Source organism: Sturnus vulgaris, chromosome 4 (assembly GCF_052056855.1).
Source record: "Sturnus vulgaris isolate bStuVul1 chromosome 4, bStuVul1.hap1, whole genome shotgun sequence".
Classification (NCBI taxonomy): domain Eukaryota; kingdom Metazoa; phylum Chordata; class Aves; order Passeriformes; family Sturnidae; genus Sturnus; species Sturnus vulgaris.
The window spans coordinates 17,377,686-17,397,348 of record NC_142246.1 but is presented as its reverse complement, the minus strand read 5'-3'; the positions used below and the strand labels follow the sequence as shown (position 1 = coordinate 17,397,348).

The window sequence follows — 19,663 nt, the reverse complement described above, 5'->3', positions numbered from 1 at the left end:
TTTCTCTTTGGATTGCAATAGATTGTAAAATATGTAATCTCTAGCATTGAGGCAGAGGGGTGTATTGCAAAGCAATGTCTTCAGATACCACAAATTAGCTTGGTGCTCCTGAATTCAGTGGCAGCAGGGCCAAGCTGGGTTTGGGTAGATACACTGGGCTTTCATCTTCCTACAACCATCATTTTACTTTTTGAGAAACTTTTTCGATAGTTCAGCATTAAAACATGAGCACTTTTCCCTGCCATCTCCTGGAAGCTTGCAGTCTTAATCATTCTTCTCATGGCAAAAGGAAGCATTCTTCCTATACATCTTCATTTTGCAAGACCAACATCAACATGGCAAAATTCACAGTGTGCAGGAGGATAATCCTGTTCAGTGCCAATAAGTGAAGTGAAGCATGGAGAAGCCTTTTCCATCACCACTGGACAGAAGTCTGCACAAGGGTGCCCATTTGTAAGCACATGGATAAGTCAGTGCTTAGTGCTGCCAACAGAAAGGGGCAGATGAGGTGACTACAGCAGAGTGGTACAAGCAGCCGTTGAAATCACTGAAGGAAGCAGTGTTTTCTCCCAGCCAAAAAGTCAGCAGCCTGCTTTTCCCATCAGCTGACTAGACAGAAACTGGGAGTCAGTCTGACCCCTGGGTAGTCCTCGAGTATTGCATTCATAGTGGCAACAGGAATGGTCTTGGTATTACCAGATTCATTCCGCTCCATCAGCTGTGCACAGAGCAGGAAACAAAACAGCTCTGTAGCTGCTTGGACAACATAACCAGGAGAGCTGGTACATTAAAAAAAAGAAACAGAAGCTGGGAAACAGCACGACTGGGCACATGTGTAAACAGGAATGCTGTACTATGATTCTGTGATTTCTTTTCCCCTCTGCAAGTAACTAGAAGTTAGCTGGGAAATAAACTGATGATATTCAGGAAGAATGAGAATTGGATTGTTGTGTGGCCAGGGAGCTGGGCAGTGTTACCAAGCAGTGTACATAATGGTGGCTCTTGGGCTTCATGTTGCACTTGCTCTGGTCTCCACAATGCCTAGTGAGATTTCAGGAGATCATGTGGTAGCTCTATTAATCTCAGCCTGCATATATACATAGTTTTTATTTTTATATTCATGTATGTATATAAATCTATAAAAACATGCATGTCATACTTTTTAAGTCGTTTGTGCTGCAGTAGTGCTGTGTCCTTAGTCTGCTTGTGCTGGAAGCAAAGTATGTAATAGAAACAGCCTGGAGTACTGAAGAACTTACAGCATATATGTGTGTGTAAATCATAGCAGAATTGGGACCCACTTCAGTTTAAAAAAACAACCAAAAATAAAACAAGGAAAAAAGTAGTGGCAGTAGTGACTAATAATACCTTGAAGTTCTTTAGTGAGACCCTGGCAACTCCAAATTATATCTAGATAACTACATTGTTCATTGTCCTTATATAGGGCAACTTGCACTGTACAAACACTACTTATTATAATTTAAATAGGAGTTACCTTGATCTCACTACTGAATTGAAAAGACCATTAGCAGTGCTGCTTGCACTATCGAAGCACAAAGTATTTTAATATAAATAGCAACTCCCTTGATCTCTCTGCTGAAAACAACACTGCTTCCCTCACTGATGAATTAACTATAAACCAGAAAAAAAAATAAATAAAAGCATTTCCCACATGAGCCATCAATCTTCGTCACACACACATTTTGGATTCATGTATCTAAAGTCAAACTGAAACTGTTCTCTTGCCAGTGCTATATCTTGCTTTACAACAGATTTGTTAGTAGTCATGAGTGTAACTTTGTCCTCTCTAAAACTGTCAAAACATCGATTTGTCAAATTACAAGGAACAAATATTCTTTGAAGTGTTTTCATGCCACACATAAGAGTTCTTTCAATACACTTTAAATAAGTCCATTGCTGTCTAAAGTCATATCTCTTGAAGCTGATTATTCTAGTGTCATTCTAAGGAACTGGACCAGAACATCATGATATGGAGGGAGTCCTAGGTGATGAAAATGTAGTGAATGAAATTCCTGTGTCAGATGAGTCTTCTGAGTAAGAGGCTCAGAGGAGGTCCAGCTCTCTGTTTCCCTAGCCCTCTTTCCCTCTTTCCTCTTTGTTACCAGTCAGAATGGGGGGACAGACGGGACTGTGCAAGCACAGGGACTGGGAGGATGACTCACTTTCTGGAGGCGGCAGTGCTCCTCTTGGCAGTCAGGGCTCCTCAGTGATTGTTTTAGACTTTTGATTGTCTTAGACAACCTTCTGAATGCCAGATGTTAGATAGCTTGGCTTCTAATTCATCTCTCTCTGTGTCTTCTTAAACCTTCACACCTAAATACTCAAAGCCACCATTTAAGTACATGAAGTTGGTTTACATGCTTAAGGCTCAATCAGTAACTACAAGACTATTTCCAACCTCTTGGTGAAAAGTCTCTCATTTGATACAGATCCCTGCAATTTATTGTAGTGTAAAACTCCTCACTGGTCTTGGGGAAAAATTTGATTTTTCTGAGAAGATGGCAGAAGAAGCTATATTTTCTGCCATCAGAAAAGCTGATGTACACAATCAGCCTGAAGAGTGATTTGGAATTTGTGACCGTGTTTGAGGATACTGATACCCTGCTATTTGCCCACCTCTAGGTTTGTGTTACGTCTTACTTGTCAGAACAAATACTTAAAATCTGTCATTTAAGAGCTTCTTTAACCTCAGAATGATTTCTGATAAAATAAGATGTGAGATGGAGAGAGTTGTCCAGAGGGAATAAAATCTAGTGAATTATTTTATGTTTTCAGGCATCTATGTTTATTCTCTTCAGCACTGACAACAGGATTAAACTGAATATTCAACAAGCATGTAGTTTTTTATTATATGATGACAATTTAATTTTATATTTTCCTAGCTTCTTCAATCTAGTGCCGTACAAATGCTCTTCTACTGAATTGAACTGTTATCTTGTGGTCAGCGTTTAAAGTGTTCTTAAATAATGTTTCCCTTGACAATCCATTCTCAAAAGGTATGAAAGAATTAATTTTCAATGCCTCTCAAAAGCCCAGTGCACATGTAGAAAGGTTCCAGGGCTGCATTCCCCACAAGACACTAATTATCAGCCCCCTCAAAACACAGCAAACATCATCAAACATTTGAATGCTGAGTTACTGCAGAGATTTGAAATATCTGTGTCTATATAAAACAGCATTGAAAATCAGTCCTAAGATGTCCAGATGTCACTTTTAATACAAAGGCACTCCCCTAATTTTTGCTCATCAACCTATCTGAGCTAAATGAGTTACACTACGAGTTGCTTTTTTTAAGTACAGTTTTGGAATGTATTGAAGACTCTCTGGAAAGAAGTTGCTTGGCCAGGGTGGCAGAATTGGCACATATGCAAACACCTTTTGTTGCACAGATGCAGGGAGGATGGTGCTGCTTTGGCAGCAGTGCTGGCAATTTGATGTATGCTGTTTTCTAGCACAAGATCACTGAATGAGTTCGTAGTATATAGACAGAGCAAGGCAAAGTGCAAACGTACCATTTGCCAAAGCTATTCAATTAAGGAAAAGTCCCTACAAAGAAAATGGTTTTATAGCACGTCATGAAAAAATACTTGCCTTTTACTTTAAAAAGAAAAAAGACTGTTTAAGGGGGATGATTGTAGAGTATGTACCACTTCTAACAGATTTGCTGTGCAGAAGTACATAAGTGTGAGTGATGTAGAGGTACTTGTTTATTATAGAGCACATTTCAATGCAGTAATCATAAATATTGCTAAGGTTGTGCTCTGTTGAAATATGACCTACATACTCTTGATTGTTTGTGTTACGTGATTTGTCTGACACCCATTACATTCTAGGTAATGGCAGCCATTTGTTGCTGTGCACAGCAGGCTCTTTTGACAAAAGAAAATAGGCAGCAATAAAAAAGCTATAGTCTGAATTACATTCTGCACAGCGCTGCAGTGCTGAGAGTTTGTGCAAGTGTGTTAACAATGCTCTGAACTGCCTCTTGTCAGCCTTCAGCCTGTAATGGCCATCTGTCCTTCCATAAATCTGTCAAAACCTGCTAAGTTCAAGAGAGTGTACAGAATATACCTTGTACTGTCAACGCCTAAATGTACACATTGGGGAGAAATCGGTGGTGTGAAATAATCCAGTGGTTATAGAATATTGTAATGCCATTGATGTGGGATCATGGCCCTTGGTGAAGATTACCAGGGATTAGAGTGAAGATGAGCAAATGTGAGCCAGCTGGTTTTCTCAGAATTCACAGTTTGGAGATTGCTCATGGGACACTCTGGAGGTGGACTCTGCAGTGGTGACGTGAATTCAAAACTTCACTCCCCCCTCCATCCCCCAGTGTAGGTTTGTTCAGAAGTTAAATGAACATTTTCCATCTTTTATCTGTTTCTACTTGCCTGTGCACTTCCTGCTTCTGCTAAAAACCAGGAAAAAAGCCAGAATGCCACTAGGAAGCCCTTTCTTAGGCAGTCCCAGTCCTGTTCTGCCAGCAAGGGAAGTGCCAGGAAATTTAGCTCAGTCTGTACTTTTGTGATGGGTTGTTTTGGTCCCCCCTTTTCTGAAGATTGTTGGGCTCCTTCTCAGGTTTTCTGGAAATGTTGTACTATATGTTTTACTTGCTTCCTTCCAGGACAAGCTTTAAAGAAGTGGAATTTGAAATAGGATTTTATTTTGAATATTGGATTATCTCTGGGGTTTTTTCCCCGAAATTCTTAAATATACATGTTCATTCATTTTGAAGTGGTTGTATTTTTGTTTCATTCTTTCTTTAAAACTACATCCAAAACCCCAGTAACTAACCCTAGAATTTCTCATGGGCTGTATAATTTCACAAGGAAAAGTGTCATTTCTAACTTTTTTTTTCTAAAGAGTTGTTTACTGAAGTATTTGTTGAATCTGAGCCTGAAGTTTTAACTTTGAAAGTATTACTGCAGATTTTTGAGTCGGACTGTTCTCTTCATTTTAGCAAAAATTCACTTGGTAGTCAAAAATATTTGTCAATGAGGAGGTCTACAAGGTATAAAATAGTTAGGGCTGTCTCAAGTGAATTTTTGGGAAGAAGAAAGAAAAAAGTGAGGACTTAAAAGAAATAATATAACAGTGAAGACTGCAGAAAATGCTTTTAGTATTAAATTCAAATTTGGCGTAACTAGAGTTTCAGGTGCCCTAATCTTTGCCTTGAATTTTGTGGCATTAGGCAAATTCTTTGCATAGCCATGAATAGCTCGTAACCATTTTTTCCAAACATTCAGACACGTCTCTCACATCAAGTATTCATGCCTTGGTACTTCTATTTTCTTATTTTCTGAAAGAAATTCATTGCAGATAATGCAATGGGACTCCCAGTCTCCATTTATGCTCCTTAGGGAGCATTGTGCATTGATGGATGCTTTTCCTTCTTTACAGCAAAACACTATAAAACATGCTCCATTTGCATTGATCTGCTGAGCTGTGTTGCATGTTTAAAAATACAAGCCAGAGCTCTATAGCCATGTTTGAGACGCACCTTTCCTGTAACTCTGTGTGCCCTCTCTTTTCATTTCTCCTAAGGAGCTAATGGAAAGCTCATTGCTTGGGCTAGAAATATTCTTGGACAGCATGAGCCTCTGGATTGCTTAGGGGTGATCTGGATTACCTTGGAGAACTCCCTAATCTCTGACTATTGTGTTAATTTTTAAGCATATATTACTAGATTATATTGTCAGTTGGACAGAAGCAGATTTTTCAAACGTAACATACTAAGTACCTTCCTGAAGAGAAATTATTCCTGAACAGTGCCTGCTGTTTGCTGTTACTCTGCCCTGATGTCTGGGATTATCCTTCTGTAAAGTCTGAAGAAATTCTATGATTTCTATAGAAAATACTGAAAGTTACATTCCACCTTTATAAAAATAAAGGGAAGATGCTACTTCACTTCCCAGGCTTTAGTGGAATGTGCTGTAGTCCCTCCTGCAATTTTGTCTCATCACAGAGATAAAATCTTTTACAGTTACATAAATAATCCTGTTAGTCAGCAGTATATTTAGTTATTGAATACTAACCTAATGCTAATACTAACCTAACTAACTAACTAAGACTGTTTCATTTTGACTCCCTACTGCATGATTCTCACCAAGATTTAGTTCTAAATGCAATGGTTCATTACAGTTGTGGTTGTTGTTCATTTGGGTTTCAGTTGCAGAACCACATTTCAGGCAGAATGTATTAATTATGCTTAAGGAGTGTATTAGACATAAATTCTCAATGGTTTTCTAAGATAATGAACTCTGGAAACAAAGAGTCATTGCCACTGAGTTAGGGTGGCTGTATTTCATTGCATTTAAGTTCTGTGTCCTTTGGTACTGCTCATTTATTTCTCTCGGCCTTGCTTTTATCCAGGTTCTTCTTTGCTAGGTTCTTTATGTTTTTGATAGTGCCAGTCTTTTGACTTTTCATTTTTACATCAAAATCTATTTTATATTTAACAAAAACGTCTTTGGGGTTTTATCTCTTGATCTTTTATGTCAAAAATCTACAGAGAGAGGGGCGGATGTCATGGAGGAAGGGGAGGAGCAGAAATTATGCTGGAGATTGATGGTGATGCATTAGTATTGTTGCTATTGTTGTTACCAGACCTTTGGTAGTTTTATTCTCAGTATTAGCAGTGTCGAAGCAACATAGAATGGGTCTTGCTTTGTATCTATTCTAAGAAGCATATGAGCCACCTTTATAAACATTGTATGTGTGCTTAAAAGCATTCTGTACCTCCTTTTGCTCCCTGTAGGCCTAACTCCACCTACGACCCCTCCTCATAAAGCCAACCAAGATAATCCTTTTAGGACTTCACCTAAACTGAAGTCATCATGCAAGACTGTTGTACCACCTTCAAAAAAGCCCCGCTATAGTGAGTCTTCCGGTTCTCAAGGAAATAACCCAATCAAGAAGGGTCCAGATCAGTCTGAGCTGTACACACAGCTTGGCAACACTACAGTACTGTCCAGTGGACATGAGGAGAGAAAGACAAAACGGCCCAGTTTGCGGCTGTTTGGTGACCATGACTACTGTCAATCTGTGAATTCAAAATCGGAAATACACATTAAAATATCCCAGGAACTTCAGGACTCCAGACAACCAGAATTTAAGGATTCTTCACCTGGGTGGCAGTGTCAGATTTGTTCTTCTTTAGAACAAGACCAGTATTTCAAGAAAGAAACTTTACAGACAAATAAGCAGGGATCCCATGGTAATAACAGAAAACAGCTCCAAGACCAGGAAATTCGGGCTGAACTGAATAAGCATTTTGGTCACCCCAGCCAAGCTGTTTTTGATGAAGAAGCAGATAAGACCAGAGAATTAAGGGACAGTGATTTCAGTAATGAACAATTCTCCAAACTACCTATGTTTATAAATTCAGGACTAGCAATGGATGGTCTGTTTGATGACAGTGAAGATGAAAGTGATAAACTATGCTACCCTTGGGATGGGACACAAGCCTATTCATTATTTGATGTATCACCTTCTTGCTCTTCTTTTAACTCTCCGTGCAGAGATTCAGTGTCTCCACCCAAATCCTTATTTTCTCAAAGATCCCAAAGGACACGCTCTAGATCAAGGTCCTTTCCTCAACGCAGGTCTTGTTCCCGTTCTCCATATTCCCGATCGAGATCAAGGTCGCCCTGTAGTAGATCCTCTTCAAGGTATGGTACAGCAAATTCATGTATGGTCATTGAGTTAATAAGAGGAGCAGCAAAAACTTAAAGAAACTTATGGGAAAGAAAGAAAAAAAAGCAAGAAATAACTTAATCCAGTGCAACTCATTCTGTTGCTCCTGAGCTGATTAACTCTGAAGGTGGCAGGTTTGCTACAGAAACACTTATTTCCAATATCCTTTACATTTGCCAGATTTACACTTTCTGAGTGGAGGCAGTGAGGTCAGAGGCAGAGCAATTGGTGAGAGATGTACACAACTAACCTTCCCCATTATCTGTGAGCTGCCTGGTGCCAATCTTGCTGCAGCCTCTATCAGATGGAGTTGACAATGGCTGACTGTCTGCTCTGTGTTAGCCTCAATAAGGAACATTACTGAAGGGCCAGGAGAGGGGAAGTCACTTGAGACCTCTTAGTTGAGTTAGGAGATTGCAAACTGTCACTGGAAAATCCCACCGGTAGCTTAGAAGAAATTGTAAGTTCAGGGAAGAGGTAGAAAATGGTGTCAGTGGACTCAAATGGAATGACAGAGGTGAATGTGTTTCTTCCTGCAGATCTTGTTGCTATTGTGAGTCCAGCCACTGTAGACACCGAGCAAACAGAAGTTCTCCCCTAGGTGGAAGATCGCGGTCCAGATCACCGTACAGTTGCAGACCCAGGTAGTGCCTTTGGCCTGCATTTGTTTTCTTTGCAGCTGTTCCTCAGGAGATAATGGTAGAATCATGGAATCATTAAGGCTGGAAAAGACCTCTGAGTTCATTGAGTCCAGCCTTTGGCTAAACACCACCATGTCACCTAAACCAGAGCAAGTCCACTCATTTCTTGAACACTTCCCGGGATGGTGACTCCACCACTTCCTGGGCAGCCCATTCCAATGCCTAACCACCCTTCCAGCGAAGAAATTCTTACTAGTGTGCAACCTGGACCTCCTCTGGTAGAATTTGAGGCCATTTCCTCTTATCCTTTCTCTGGTGGCCGGGGATAAAAAGTATTCCAGAAATTGTATTTCTAATTCTACATTCACAAATGCAGGTGCTTGATTTGATGACCAAGTTGTGTTTCCTAGATATGACAGCTATGAGGAATATCAGCATGAAAGGCTGAAGAGGGAAGAATACCGCAAAGAGTATGAAAAACGGGAATCTGAAAGGGCCAAGCAAAGGGAGAGACAGAGGCAGAAAGCAATTGTAAGCACTGTAAACGTAACTTTCATATTGAAATAGATCTCTGTTTCTTTTCATAGATTCTAATGCTAGAATTCAGACTTTATTTTCTTTCTTTTTTATAAAAATACTGAAATTTGCTTACGTGTATTTCTTAGTATTTTTCATTTTAAGCAAATATGTGTTTTTATAATAATTTCTGTTTTGGTGTCACAGTACTAATTTTTTCAGGTTCTATAAATTGCAACTCACGGAGTTTTTCCAGTGAATAGATAAGGGAACTTACTAAAAAAGGAGATAATCCTAGACAATACACTAGTAGAAGAGAACTAGTCTCTTTCTTATACAGATCTATGAGTGTCTCTTATATTGTATTTCACCTACCAGACATACGCAAACTGAGGAGTCAGGTAATGTACCAATTGCTGAACTCTTAGAGAGCCTGTAATTGTCTATACAGAGGGTGCAGACAACACAACTCAAAACTGGGATCCAAAGACTTGGCTTGAATTATAATTTTTTTCATTGTCTGTGATTTGGTTAAAATTTAATTTATTTTTAGCAAAATAGTCTGAAGACACAAAGCAATTTAAAAATGTCACTTAGCGCTGGCCATCTCATAATGAATATATATTATTTAATTATTTTGTTCATCGATGTTCTCTATGAAACAACTGAAATACCTGAAGCAAAGGAAACTAACCATGTGGGGACAGGCAACTCTCTTGGTTGTTGTAGCAGTGGGACAGAAGGAAGAATGGCTATTAAATGGATGGGTGGCTTTTGCCCCTTTTGAGTTCCCCATTGATGACTGCATTTTGATAAATTAAACTGGGAGCTGCTGTAAATCTGTTGCTGTAAAACTTGCTAAGCCCATTTGGTGGCTCACCTTAACATTTTGATTTTCTGTGTCCTGCTCTTTCCGTTCAGTTGTACCTGCACGGCTGTTCTGGCTGTGCTCTGGCTCTTGCATGAACTGGTACAGACCAGGATACTTCATCTTCGTTCCCAGGTTTTCCATTAGTGCTCTGTCCAGAGGTCACCAAAATTAATAGGTCTTTTTCCCGGTGCCATTAGTGGACTTTGTAGCAAAAGGTGATTTGTCACACACTTGGCAGCATTTCTCCTAATGCACCTACAGAACCAGGAGTGTGTAGAGATTGACAGAGACTGGCATAGTCTACCGCAATGAGGAGTTCTGGGAGTGAACAGACAACTTTATGGTCTGTTTTTTGTCTCTGCTACTGTTGTTCTTTGTGAGCTTCAGCAAATCATTTCACTTTTCTCCATTTCAGGTGTCCTATCTACAAAGCGTGGGTGATAGGTGTGTTTTGTAAAACACAAGATTTAGAGCTGTATTGTGCTCTGCTGTGCTGCTCTGAAACACAGTGAAGGCAATGGAATAATTTTGTTTGGCTTCAGACAGGGCTGTATTTAAGTCAATTGTTGCAGTTAGTTTTAAAATATCTGGCTTCCATCTGCTTAGAGATGAACACTACCTTCCAGCAATTGTAACTTACACTGGCTGTTCTCTCTTAGAGCTACCACAAATTAGAGATTCAAGTAGACTGCTGTCGTGGGTGTATCTTGCTACTTCTCAATTACTGTACCTTACCCATATAAATAAACATGAATCCTGCTGAGGAGGTAGAAAATTTGATTTAGTTTAAAACAAACAAATATTTGGCAAGTAGCTAATCAAGAGAAAAGGAAAAAGGAAAGAAAAAAACTTTAAAAGCTCCAGATATGCTGCATCATACTGTATTAAAAATTCTAGACAATTCAAAACCAAGGTTGAATTTATTTTCTTTCAAAAGTGAGCATTTTGATTATAATTAACTTAATTAATGGAATTATTTATTAATAGACATAAATAAATCAAAACTAAAAATAAATATCAATAAACAGAACATGGCAAAAAATCTAAAATCCAGTCATCTGTGTGAGTTCTGCAGGAAATGTAGATTAAGTCCTATTAACTCCTTCATCCAAAGTCTACCAAAACTTTTACTTTAAAAATCTTTATTGAATTGTGCTATTTTATACCCTGTGAAAAAGGTAAGGATTAGGAGACAGCTGAGAAAGGGAATCTCCAATCCCATGAATTAAGTTAAATTAAATTTGTATCATTTCTAGCATTCTCTGCTGTTTTTCTTATGCCTTTTGGTATATTGGTGTCTTTTGTGTTACTCTTTTCATTCTTGAGGGACTCAACTCATTTATTGTTCAGCCACAAGAATGTCCTCTCTCTCTTTCCTTGAACTCTTTCTACAGTCCCATAAATTTAGATTTCTTTGCTCTATGTCTTGGGGAATTTTTTATTTTCTTTCTAGCCCATTCTCGTGCTGCCAGAACTGATTTATGGCCACATACTTCCAGATACTGTTGGAAGAGTGGCCCAAAGATTGGGCAGTACTAATGCCTCAGTTATTACACAGGGCAGGTGACTTTCTTCATGAGGAGCATCGTGCTGAGATCTCAAGAGTTAGTTATAGAAAGGATGCACAGTAAAAAAGGAACAGAAGTTATGAGAGCCAAAAGTCATTAGGTATTGTGAAAGCAGTATCTAAAATTAGTCTCTGTGGGACAACAGGCATGGGAAACCTAGGAAGAAGAAATGAGAAAAAAAAATCATATTTTAACATATTTTAATCTGTCAAAACCGTATGTGAAGCAGTGCACTCTGATTGTGCAGGCAGCTTGTATTTTGGCAGATGTGCAGACATACTGCTGGAATGCTGAGGAGGCTTGTTTTAGAAGCCTGTGCTCATGCTGTGTGGCACAGGCATGTTTGAAGGCTGCCCCTTCCGTTTTGCATACACCACCTTCACCGTAGAAGGTTCAGAGCTAGAAGCCTGTCATAGTATTTTCCTGTACTGATTCCTAAATTCCTGTCTAGACTTACAGCTGTATACAGGTGATTTGACTTCAAGAGGTACAGTGATAATCTCGTCTTCATTTTCTTCTTTCCCCCTCTCCAGTTACTGGAGATTCAGTGCCTTTTTTGTGGATTGAGATCTTAATTTTGAGCAGGCATGATTGAAAAATATGGGCTGAGCCTTCAAGGTGCTTAGAGTGTAAAAAAAATATTTTTGTCAGTCATTCATTCATTCATTCCCTCATTTATACTTTTGATTGTGATTACTTTCCTAACTGACCAAATGTTAGCATAGTTTAGTTTGATCTTATTTTGTTTTGTTTCACTGGGTCACGATTTTTTTTAGCATGGATCCTCACTGAATATAGGAATGGTCTGCCACCAAGACTTGCTTAACCATGTAAGCCAGATCATAGTGGAGACACATGGACTGTGAGACTTGAGGAGCACTGCAGGACAGCAGGGTCTACTTAGTGCTTTGTAGAAACTGGGATCCAACCCCCAACCAAGGCAGACCACAGTGATTTGCCAAGAGGCCTGAGGACCCCTTTTTTCTTATGATAAACTCCAGAAAATTTCTGAGCTATGTGGGCTTTTACTCCAGCAGTTCATTAGACCATGTGGCAAATACTTTACAAAGCATGGCACAAGAAACAGTTAGGATATTCCAGTTCTGGAGTCACTAGTTGGTGATTCCTCATTGACATAGGGCACAGGAGCTGGAGGTTAAGCTCTCTGATGAGCAACTTGGTTATGGCTCTGCTACTCTGCCACTCTGGCCATGATGCTGACTTACAGTCACATTCTTCATGCAGCTTATTTACTATGTGCAGTGGCTACTGCCAAGAGGTATAACAAAATCAGGTTATACTCAAGTAGAAAGTTACAATTAACATTACTACTTTTCATTCCTAAATGCTGACTGCCTCTCTGAGACGAGTATCAAGAGTCCCAGAGAGCTTACAGACATAAGAAGATAAATGTGCTGTGAGGCCACTGCAGTAGAAAGAAACACATGGTTTCAAAGAAAATAAATTGCTCTGAAACAGGAAGGCAGGAGAAAGGTGGTTTCATAAGTGAGTGCTTGCCTTCTCGAAAGTCTAAAACCAGAGTCAGCCTATAATAGAGTGCATTTCCACTTATGAAGGATTTAATGTATGTTGTATATTTAGTTTGGATTTTTTTTGTTGCTGCTCATCTTGATGGCCTAGATCTAAGGTACTGTAATTTTGCTGTATATGTTTCTACCTAAATTTTGAGTTTTACTGGTCCATCATTATTTTTCTAGTAGTCACCATGGAGTGTGTCTGAATTGTTCAGCCCTTGCTTACCCACACAACAGCATGTGATAATAAGCTTCTTTTTTTTTCCCAGTTTTGTGACTTTTACCATTCATGCTTACTCACAGGCCATACTAATTTTTCTTTACTCAATCTAAAGAATTTTTTCTCTTTATTTTTACAGCAGAACCTTAAGCTTTAATAGCTTTTTTCCCCCCATAGCATTTCTGTTTTTGCAACTCTGTCCAACCAATCCCATTGCATTTTTAAAATGGTATTTGGCCTAAAGCTCTAAGGATAAAAGTCTTCATGGCTTCAAGTCTCTACTGGCAGAGAAATCATTTGGCATGGAAGGCAGCACAGACATGGGGTGTGCACCCAGCCAGACACCTGTGCTGGAGTGATCAGCAGAGCCTTTACAAGTCCATAACAGAAACCATCTTTAAAATGCTCCTGGATTTCTTCTCTCAACTTCACATAAAGCATTACCTGGCTCTTGGAGAATGAGGTATGCACTGCAGACGTGCAGAAAAAATGGTAGGAAAAATGGGAGCAGCAGCAACTCTAGAGTGGCTGCCTTTGGTTCCCATGGGCCTTGCTTAGCAGCACCATGGGCAGGCAAAGATAACAACTGTTGGGGGAAGAAGAAAAACCCCAAGGGAAAACTAATACATCCAATGGTCTGTGTTTAGTGAAATAATTATGAGATAAAGACTTCGGAATGAGGAAATACAAAGAAAACAAAATTTGGGAGTAGTCCTTTGCAAGACAGAAAGATCCTTAGCATCAGTCAATATTTAGAGGATGAGTGGTCCCTTTATTGACCCTTTGATTTGTAAGGTATATCCCAGGCTTGTTTTCTCATATTTTGTTATTCGAATGTTTTAGTATTTTCATTTGAGACTTAAAATACTGCTTGTCAGTCTGAGATTTTCTGCCACATCTTCCTATTCAGATGTTTTTACTGTGATGAAAAACGAGCAAGATTATGAAAGAAGACAGACATGTTAGGCCTGAGGGAGTTGGCTAGACTATTGTTTTTTTTAACCTGGCAGAGCAAGGAGCACACTTAACACTTATGATGCAAAATAAATCCTGCACTTTTGGGAGGGAAGTATGAACAAGTAGCTTCTGCAGTTTCCTCTAGGTTCCCTCTGCCCGCATGAAATTGAAAACAAAAGCTTTTCTCTGCCCTTTTCTACATTTCCAAATCATCTATCATATCCTCTAAGAACTGCAGTAAATATCTTACTTAATATGCCCACATAGACTTACACATGTAATTTATTATCAAAAAAAGTCCTTAACATTTAGAGGTGTGTTGCAATCTTGTTAGGCTTCTGTAGTTCTTATTATTAATGGGAATAAAAGGAAGGCATCTCTGCGAATATTAATATTCATAGTTGCTTTAAATAAGCCAAAGTTAACCAAGGCACAGGCAAAGCTTTGTGAATCCTGTGTTCTCTGGTATCTTATTCCATCATGGCACTCTGCTTAAAAGACTACTTGAACCCATCTTCTCATATATGCACACTGGAGGACATATGGTGCATTTCAGCTTTAAATTTGAATTTCCTTAATTTTGCAGGTTTAACTTATTCCCTTAACGGTACTTTAACAGGCTTTTTTTTTTAATTGTTCAGTTTTGGTTTATTACAGTTGTCTTAAAGGGATATTAGAGATATAAAGGTTATTAGAGGTATAGAAGAAGGAAAAATTGCACAGGCATGCAGACTGACTTATGGAAGAGTGTGCAATAGATATTTCTATCACACTGTAATATAACAATCTCCATGTCAGTGAGTGAAACATTATGTTTTTTTCAGTTGAGATGTATTATCTCAGCTAAAGTATATTAGGCAGTCTGCTGTGTTATGTTCTGCTCCATCTGGTCAGTCATTTAGGTTCAATAGCAAGTATCAATGGAATTGTTTCTTATCAAGTGTTTCAGTGCTGTTAAATCCTTGATTTGGTAAAACAGTCTGAAAAAGTAATTACTGTGCATATGCAGATTTCCCTGTTTTTGAAGTTTATGGCACCCAACCATAGTGAAAGTAAGCAGAATTAGAATGGGGAAAATGGAAGAAATGCAGATTTCTGTAGCTTGCATTCTACAATCCCTGGTTCACAGAAGCTCTACCCGAACTCCTCTGTCAGGAAGGTCAGGGCTGTGGACTGGGACACAGTGGAGACTGAGATAAAAAGCAGCACCTGTCTGGAAAGTACCCTTGTGCCCTAAATGTATGGCTGCCCATGAGCACAAGTCCTTCTTTTAGCCATGCTAGCTTCTCCAAATGGCACTGCTATGGCAGAGAACAAGGGCAGCCTTTGGACCCTGCATTTTGGAAAGTGCAACATTTAAAAGTGGATGTGTCTGTCCCAGCGTGGTTACAGAGGACTATCAAGGCACTCACCTTGGTTCCCTACATAATCAAAAGAGGCAGTAGTTTCAAGTATCTAAATAAGATCCTTACCTGATCCTCCTGATTAAGGAGAGCTGATGCATACTTTGGTAGAGCAAGCAAGGACTCCACTGGGCTGACCAGGGACCTGTAGAGGACATGGGTAATTCTTGTGCCATTCCTTAGTGGGTAGGGCTTTTGGGTAGGAATGTTTGATTCTTGTATCTCTGTTTTCTGCAGTTTTAAACTTCCCTTTCTCAGGAGCTTAGATTAACTGGATCTGAGCCCCTGAGAATTGTGAGGCCAGGAAAAGAGTCAGCAATAATAGTTTACTGAACGTGCTAGTAAGAGCGAGTTTCTGTTGGGAGACAGATATTTTAGTGTTGGCTTCTTGCTGCAGGAATTATTTATTTATTTTGTATTAAATAGCTCCTGAGCACAAAGTGCACTCCTGAGAACAGGAAGACAAGATTTTCAGCACCCCTAACTAAGAGTTCTGATGGTCTCTTTATCTCAAATGAATACTCAAGTAAAGAAGCAACATCAGTATAATTTCTGATTTTACCCGTGTTTTGGTCTGATCTCAATTGTATTGTCCATGGTCCAAAAATGACTAGGGCTTTATGCCTCTGTCGGGACTCATGGAAAAGATACATTTTGTGCTACATCTGAATTGTAACACTATAAACTACCTGTCTCTTCAGGCTAGAATGTTTCTGAGCAGGAATGCAAGTCTATATTTAGGTCCCTAGTGCCTTTTGCATTGCACAGTTGAGGAGCCATTAGCCTTTAGGCACCTCCAGGTTACGATAGTCATGAATTCTCAGCAGTCAGTGTAGCTCCTTTGGCATTCGGCACCTAAATTCTGCACAAGTCTCAGGTGCCAAAGTTGATGGTTTAAACTGACATTGCTCCACTGACTGACAGCTTTACGCCAGCTGAGAATGTGGTGGTGGTTTGATTTATGGGACTGCTGTGTGGGTGTGTAAGGGATGAGGAGTAGGGCCAGTAGTGCCAGGCCAGAGGCAGTCGGAGACAGGAAGGCTGAGCACCCAGCCATGTATAGCTGGTGCTTCTTTGCCCTGGTTTCCTTAAGGTCGGTGTTTTAAAGATCTCCTTTTTCCATTTGCTTTTCTTGCAGCTCACTAAATGGCTCTGCCCTCAGAAAAGTGTTTATCCTAAAATTCAGGAAATTACTCTTAAAGGGTTTTCTAGCCCTTCCCTCATTCTGCACTAAGGAAAGAACAATATGACCATGACTTGATTGTTATAAAAGTATCTGATGCTTTGTCCAGGTTGAAGGAACACGCAGAAGAGACCCTAGCCTAGGGAGCTTCCGTCGGGTGTTTTTTATTCTGAATAAACTAAAAAGCAGTGTTAACTGTGAATATATTTTACTTCCTATCATTCCCCCCCAAATATTTATTTTAATAAAATACATCTTTTGGACCCAATCCTGGTTTCTGCTAGCATAGAGTTATTTTTCTTCTTAGTAGCTGGTACAGGACAGTGCTTTGGATTTAGTATTAATGTCGATAAGACTTTGATGTTTTAATTCTTGTTAAGTAGTGCATACACTAAATGAAAGACTTTCCAGTTTCCTGTACTCTGCCAGGGAGCAGGTGCACAAGATGCTTGGAGGGAGCATGGCCAGGACAGCTGACCTGAGGTGACCAAAGGGATATTCATTACCATATGGCTTGGTGCCCAGTGTATAAACCAGAGGGAGTTGGCTGGGAGAGGCAGACCACTGCCTGGGGACGGGCTGGGTGTTGGTCAGCAGGTGCTGAGCAATTGTAGTGTGCAGCTCTTGTTTCTCTTGGGTTTTATTCCTCTCTCTCCCCTTTTCATTACAATTGCCATCATTATAATTATTACTGTTATTATGTCTTACTTTGTTTCATTTATTAAGCTGATCATAGTGCAGGTGTTTCACCTTTTTCTGATTTTCCTCCCTGTCCCACTGGCAAGCAGGGAATGAGCTAGGGGCTGCGTGGTACTTAGTTGTTGGCTGGGGTGACAACATTAAACAGTTTTCCCTCTATTTTAAGTTATGGATTATGGTGGAACAGGATTGCAGGATGAATCAGCTGTTGAGTCATATGAGCTTATAATGCTATGCTTGTAATATGTTTTGTTATGTCTGTGGTACTCTTATGCAATTATTGTGTTACTTTATGCTGCTCTGCAACTAAGATGAGTTTTGCTCAGTATTGTATACATGACAAGAGAAAGGGAGTTTCTAGTTTGGAAGAGTTTGTAGTCCTGGAGGGGAAGTGGTAGAAAGGGTGAGAGAGAAGAAGGTGCAGTAGGATACAAAGGGAAGCATCGTGTCCAGAACAGTGACAGCAGTCGGTGAACCCTTCCAGGAGCACACCACCTGAGAAATGTAGTGTCCTTAGATGCATTGCACCTTAGATGCTTTCCAGGAGAGAGCTATTTCATGTACTTGCAAGATGCAGTAGGTCTTCCACAAAAGACTGTTTCTATAAATATGCATCCTCTGCACATCTGTGTGCGTATTTGCATCCATGTATGTATAAGTTCATTTCTATTGCAGATTTGTTAAAAAAAACGCCTTCCCGATTGCTCTTTATCAACAGGAAGAACGCCGTGTGATTTATCTGGGTAAAATCAGACCTGACACAACCCGAACAGAACTGAGGGACCGGTTTGAAGTTTTTGGTGAAATTGAGGAGTGCACAGTAAATTTGCGGGATGATGGGTAGGAACTTTTGAGATTACTTCTTGTTTTGAGATCTGCCATATGTAAAAAACTGTGGCAGTAAGATTACTGGTATGGGAGTTACCAGTATAAGTCCTGTGACAGATGACATGCTGAGTTCAAAACCTTACTTATTTTCTTTCATCCTTATTTATTAATCTTGCTAGTTGAAATTTCCTGTCCCAGAAATAAGTATTTAGCTGTATGACAGGACAATCATGCTGATAAATGGTTGCAGTACTTCTGGCATTTCCACTGCTGGGTCTCTGGCAAGTTCTTGCTTTCAGAAAGGGGTTACACTAATGTGTGTTAACTCTTCTCAGCTTTTGTTCACAACTGTATTTTTCAATGGCAGAGACAGCTATGGTTTCATCACCTACCGCTATACTTGTGACGCCTTCGCTGCTCTTGAAAATGGATACACTTTACGCAGGTCAAATGAACCTGATTTTGAGCTGTACTTCTGTGGACGCAAGCAGTTTTGCAAGTCTAACTATGCAGACCTAGGTAGGTATTTTGCTCTATGTAAATTAAACGACATAACTGGAATCTTGTAACTCATGAGAATTTAGAGTTTGCTTCTTTTTTGTTTACTGCTGATACTGTTTAAATGATTGGAGAGGTGTTGAAGAAAGTGGTTTTCACTTGCTGTAAGAAATTTAAAGTCTACTAGTCTGAGCTGTCTTCTTTCAAATATTCCAAACTGTGAATATTCTTTTAAAGCCTATTTCCATAATTATAAAAAATTAGTGTCCAGTATTCAGTAATACATTTCTAAGTTGAAAAGATAGCACCACACAAGCCTCCCACATGCTTTAGTATTTATTGCTGTAACTGTTTGATTCCAGTATGAGAGGTAAACAGAGGACAAAACAGATGCCTCAACTCAAAAACTTCATTATGATTCTTACTTTGCCATGAGTTCTCATGTAGATGTAGAATTTGCCAGGGGCAAATTCAATTCATAGTTTCTCAAGTTTGAAAGCTAGAAGAGTTTATGGCCAAATCCGACCCTTAGTATGGCAAAAGCCGCTGATCTCAACTGCTGATTCTAAAATCATGAGTAAGCATCTGTGTATGAAGGTTTCTCCTTGCAGGGCCTTCCACTCATGATGTAAAAGTCTCCAGCTGTGGAGAGCTTAGCAAATCTCTTGGTGTTGGCAGTTATGATGATGTGGAGCTTTATGCAGACCAGTCTCCAGCCCCCAGTATGCTGTGATAACTGCAGTCCCAAGCGTGCATGCTGCCTGTGACAACTCACCCGGGTTTGGCTAAGTCTTGCCTGAGCAAAAATGTGTGGTTCTGTCGTATGCTCTGAGTCAGGCTGTGGTGCTTCCCCTTGCAAGGGTTTTTAGAGATGTTCAAAGTCTTAGAGTAGGAATGCTGATGCTAAGTATATGCGTAAAGAGACTATGCAGACTAACAAAAGAGCTTCTGTAATATATAATAAACTCACCTCTTATTTAATTACCTTTTAAAATGTAAAGTATTCATTAAATGTTAAACCTTTC

General features: G+C 39.6%; 1 protein-coding gene across 3 annotated transcripts in view; it reads left to right on the top strand.

Annotated features, from left to right (window-relative positions):
* PPARGC1A (PPARG coactivator 1 alpha) overlaps positions 1 to 19,663 on the top strand; it is a 361,945-nt gene that overhangs the window by 336,632 nt on the left and 5,650 nt on the right. For all 3 annotated transcript variants that reach the window (XM_088163225.1, XM_088163226.1, XM_014885151.2), the window contains exons 8-12: positions 6,782 to 7,694; positions 8,259 to 8,363; positions 8,771 to 8,891; positions 18,031 to 18,152; positions 18,508 to 18,659. In XM_088163225.1, the coding sequence (XP_088019351.1) occupies positions 6,782 to 7,694; positions 8,259 to 8,363; positions 8,771 to 8,891; positions 18,031 to 18,152; positions 18,508 to 18,659 (1,413 nt within the window). The remainder of the gene's footprint in view (positions 1 to 6,781; positions 7,695 to 8,258; positions 8,364 to 8,770; positions 8,892 to 18,030; positions 18,153 to 18,507; positions 18,660 to 19,663) is intronic.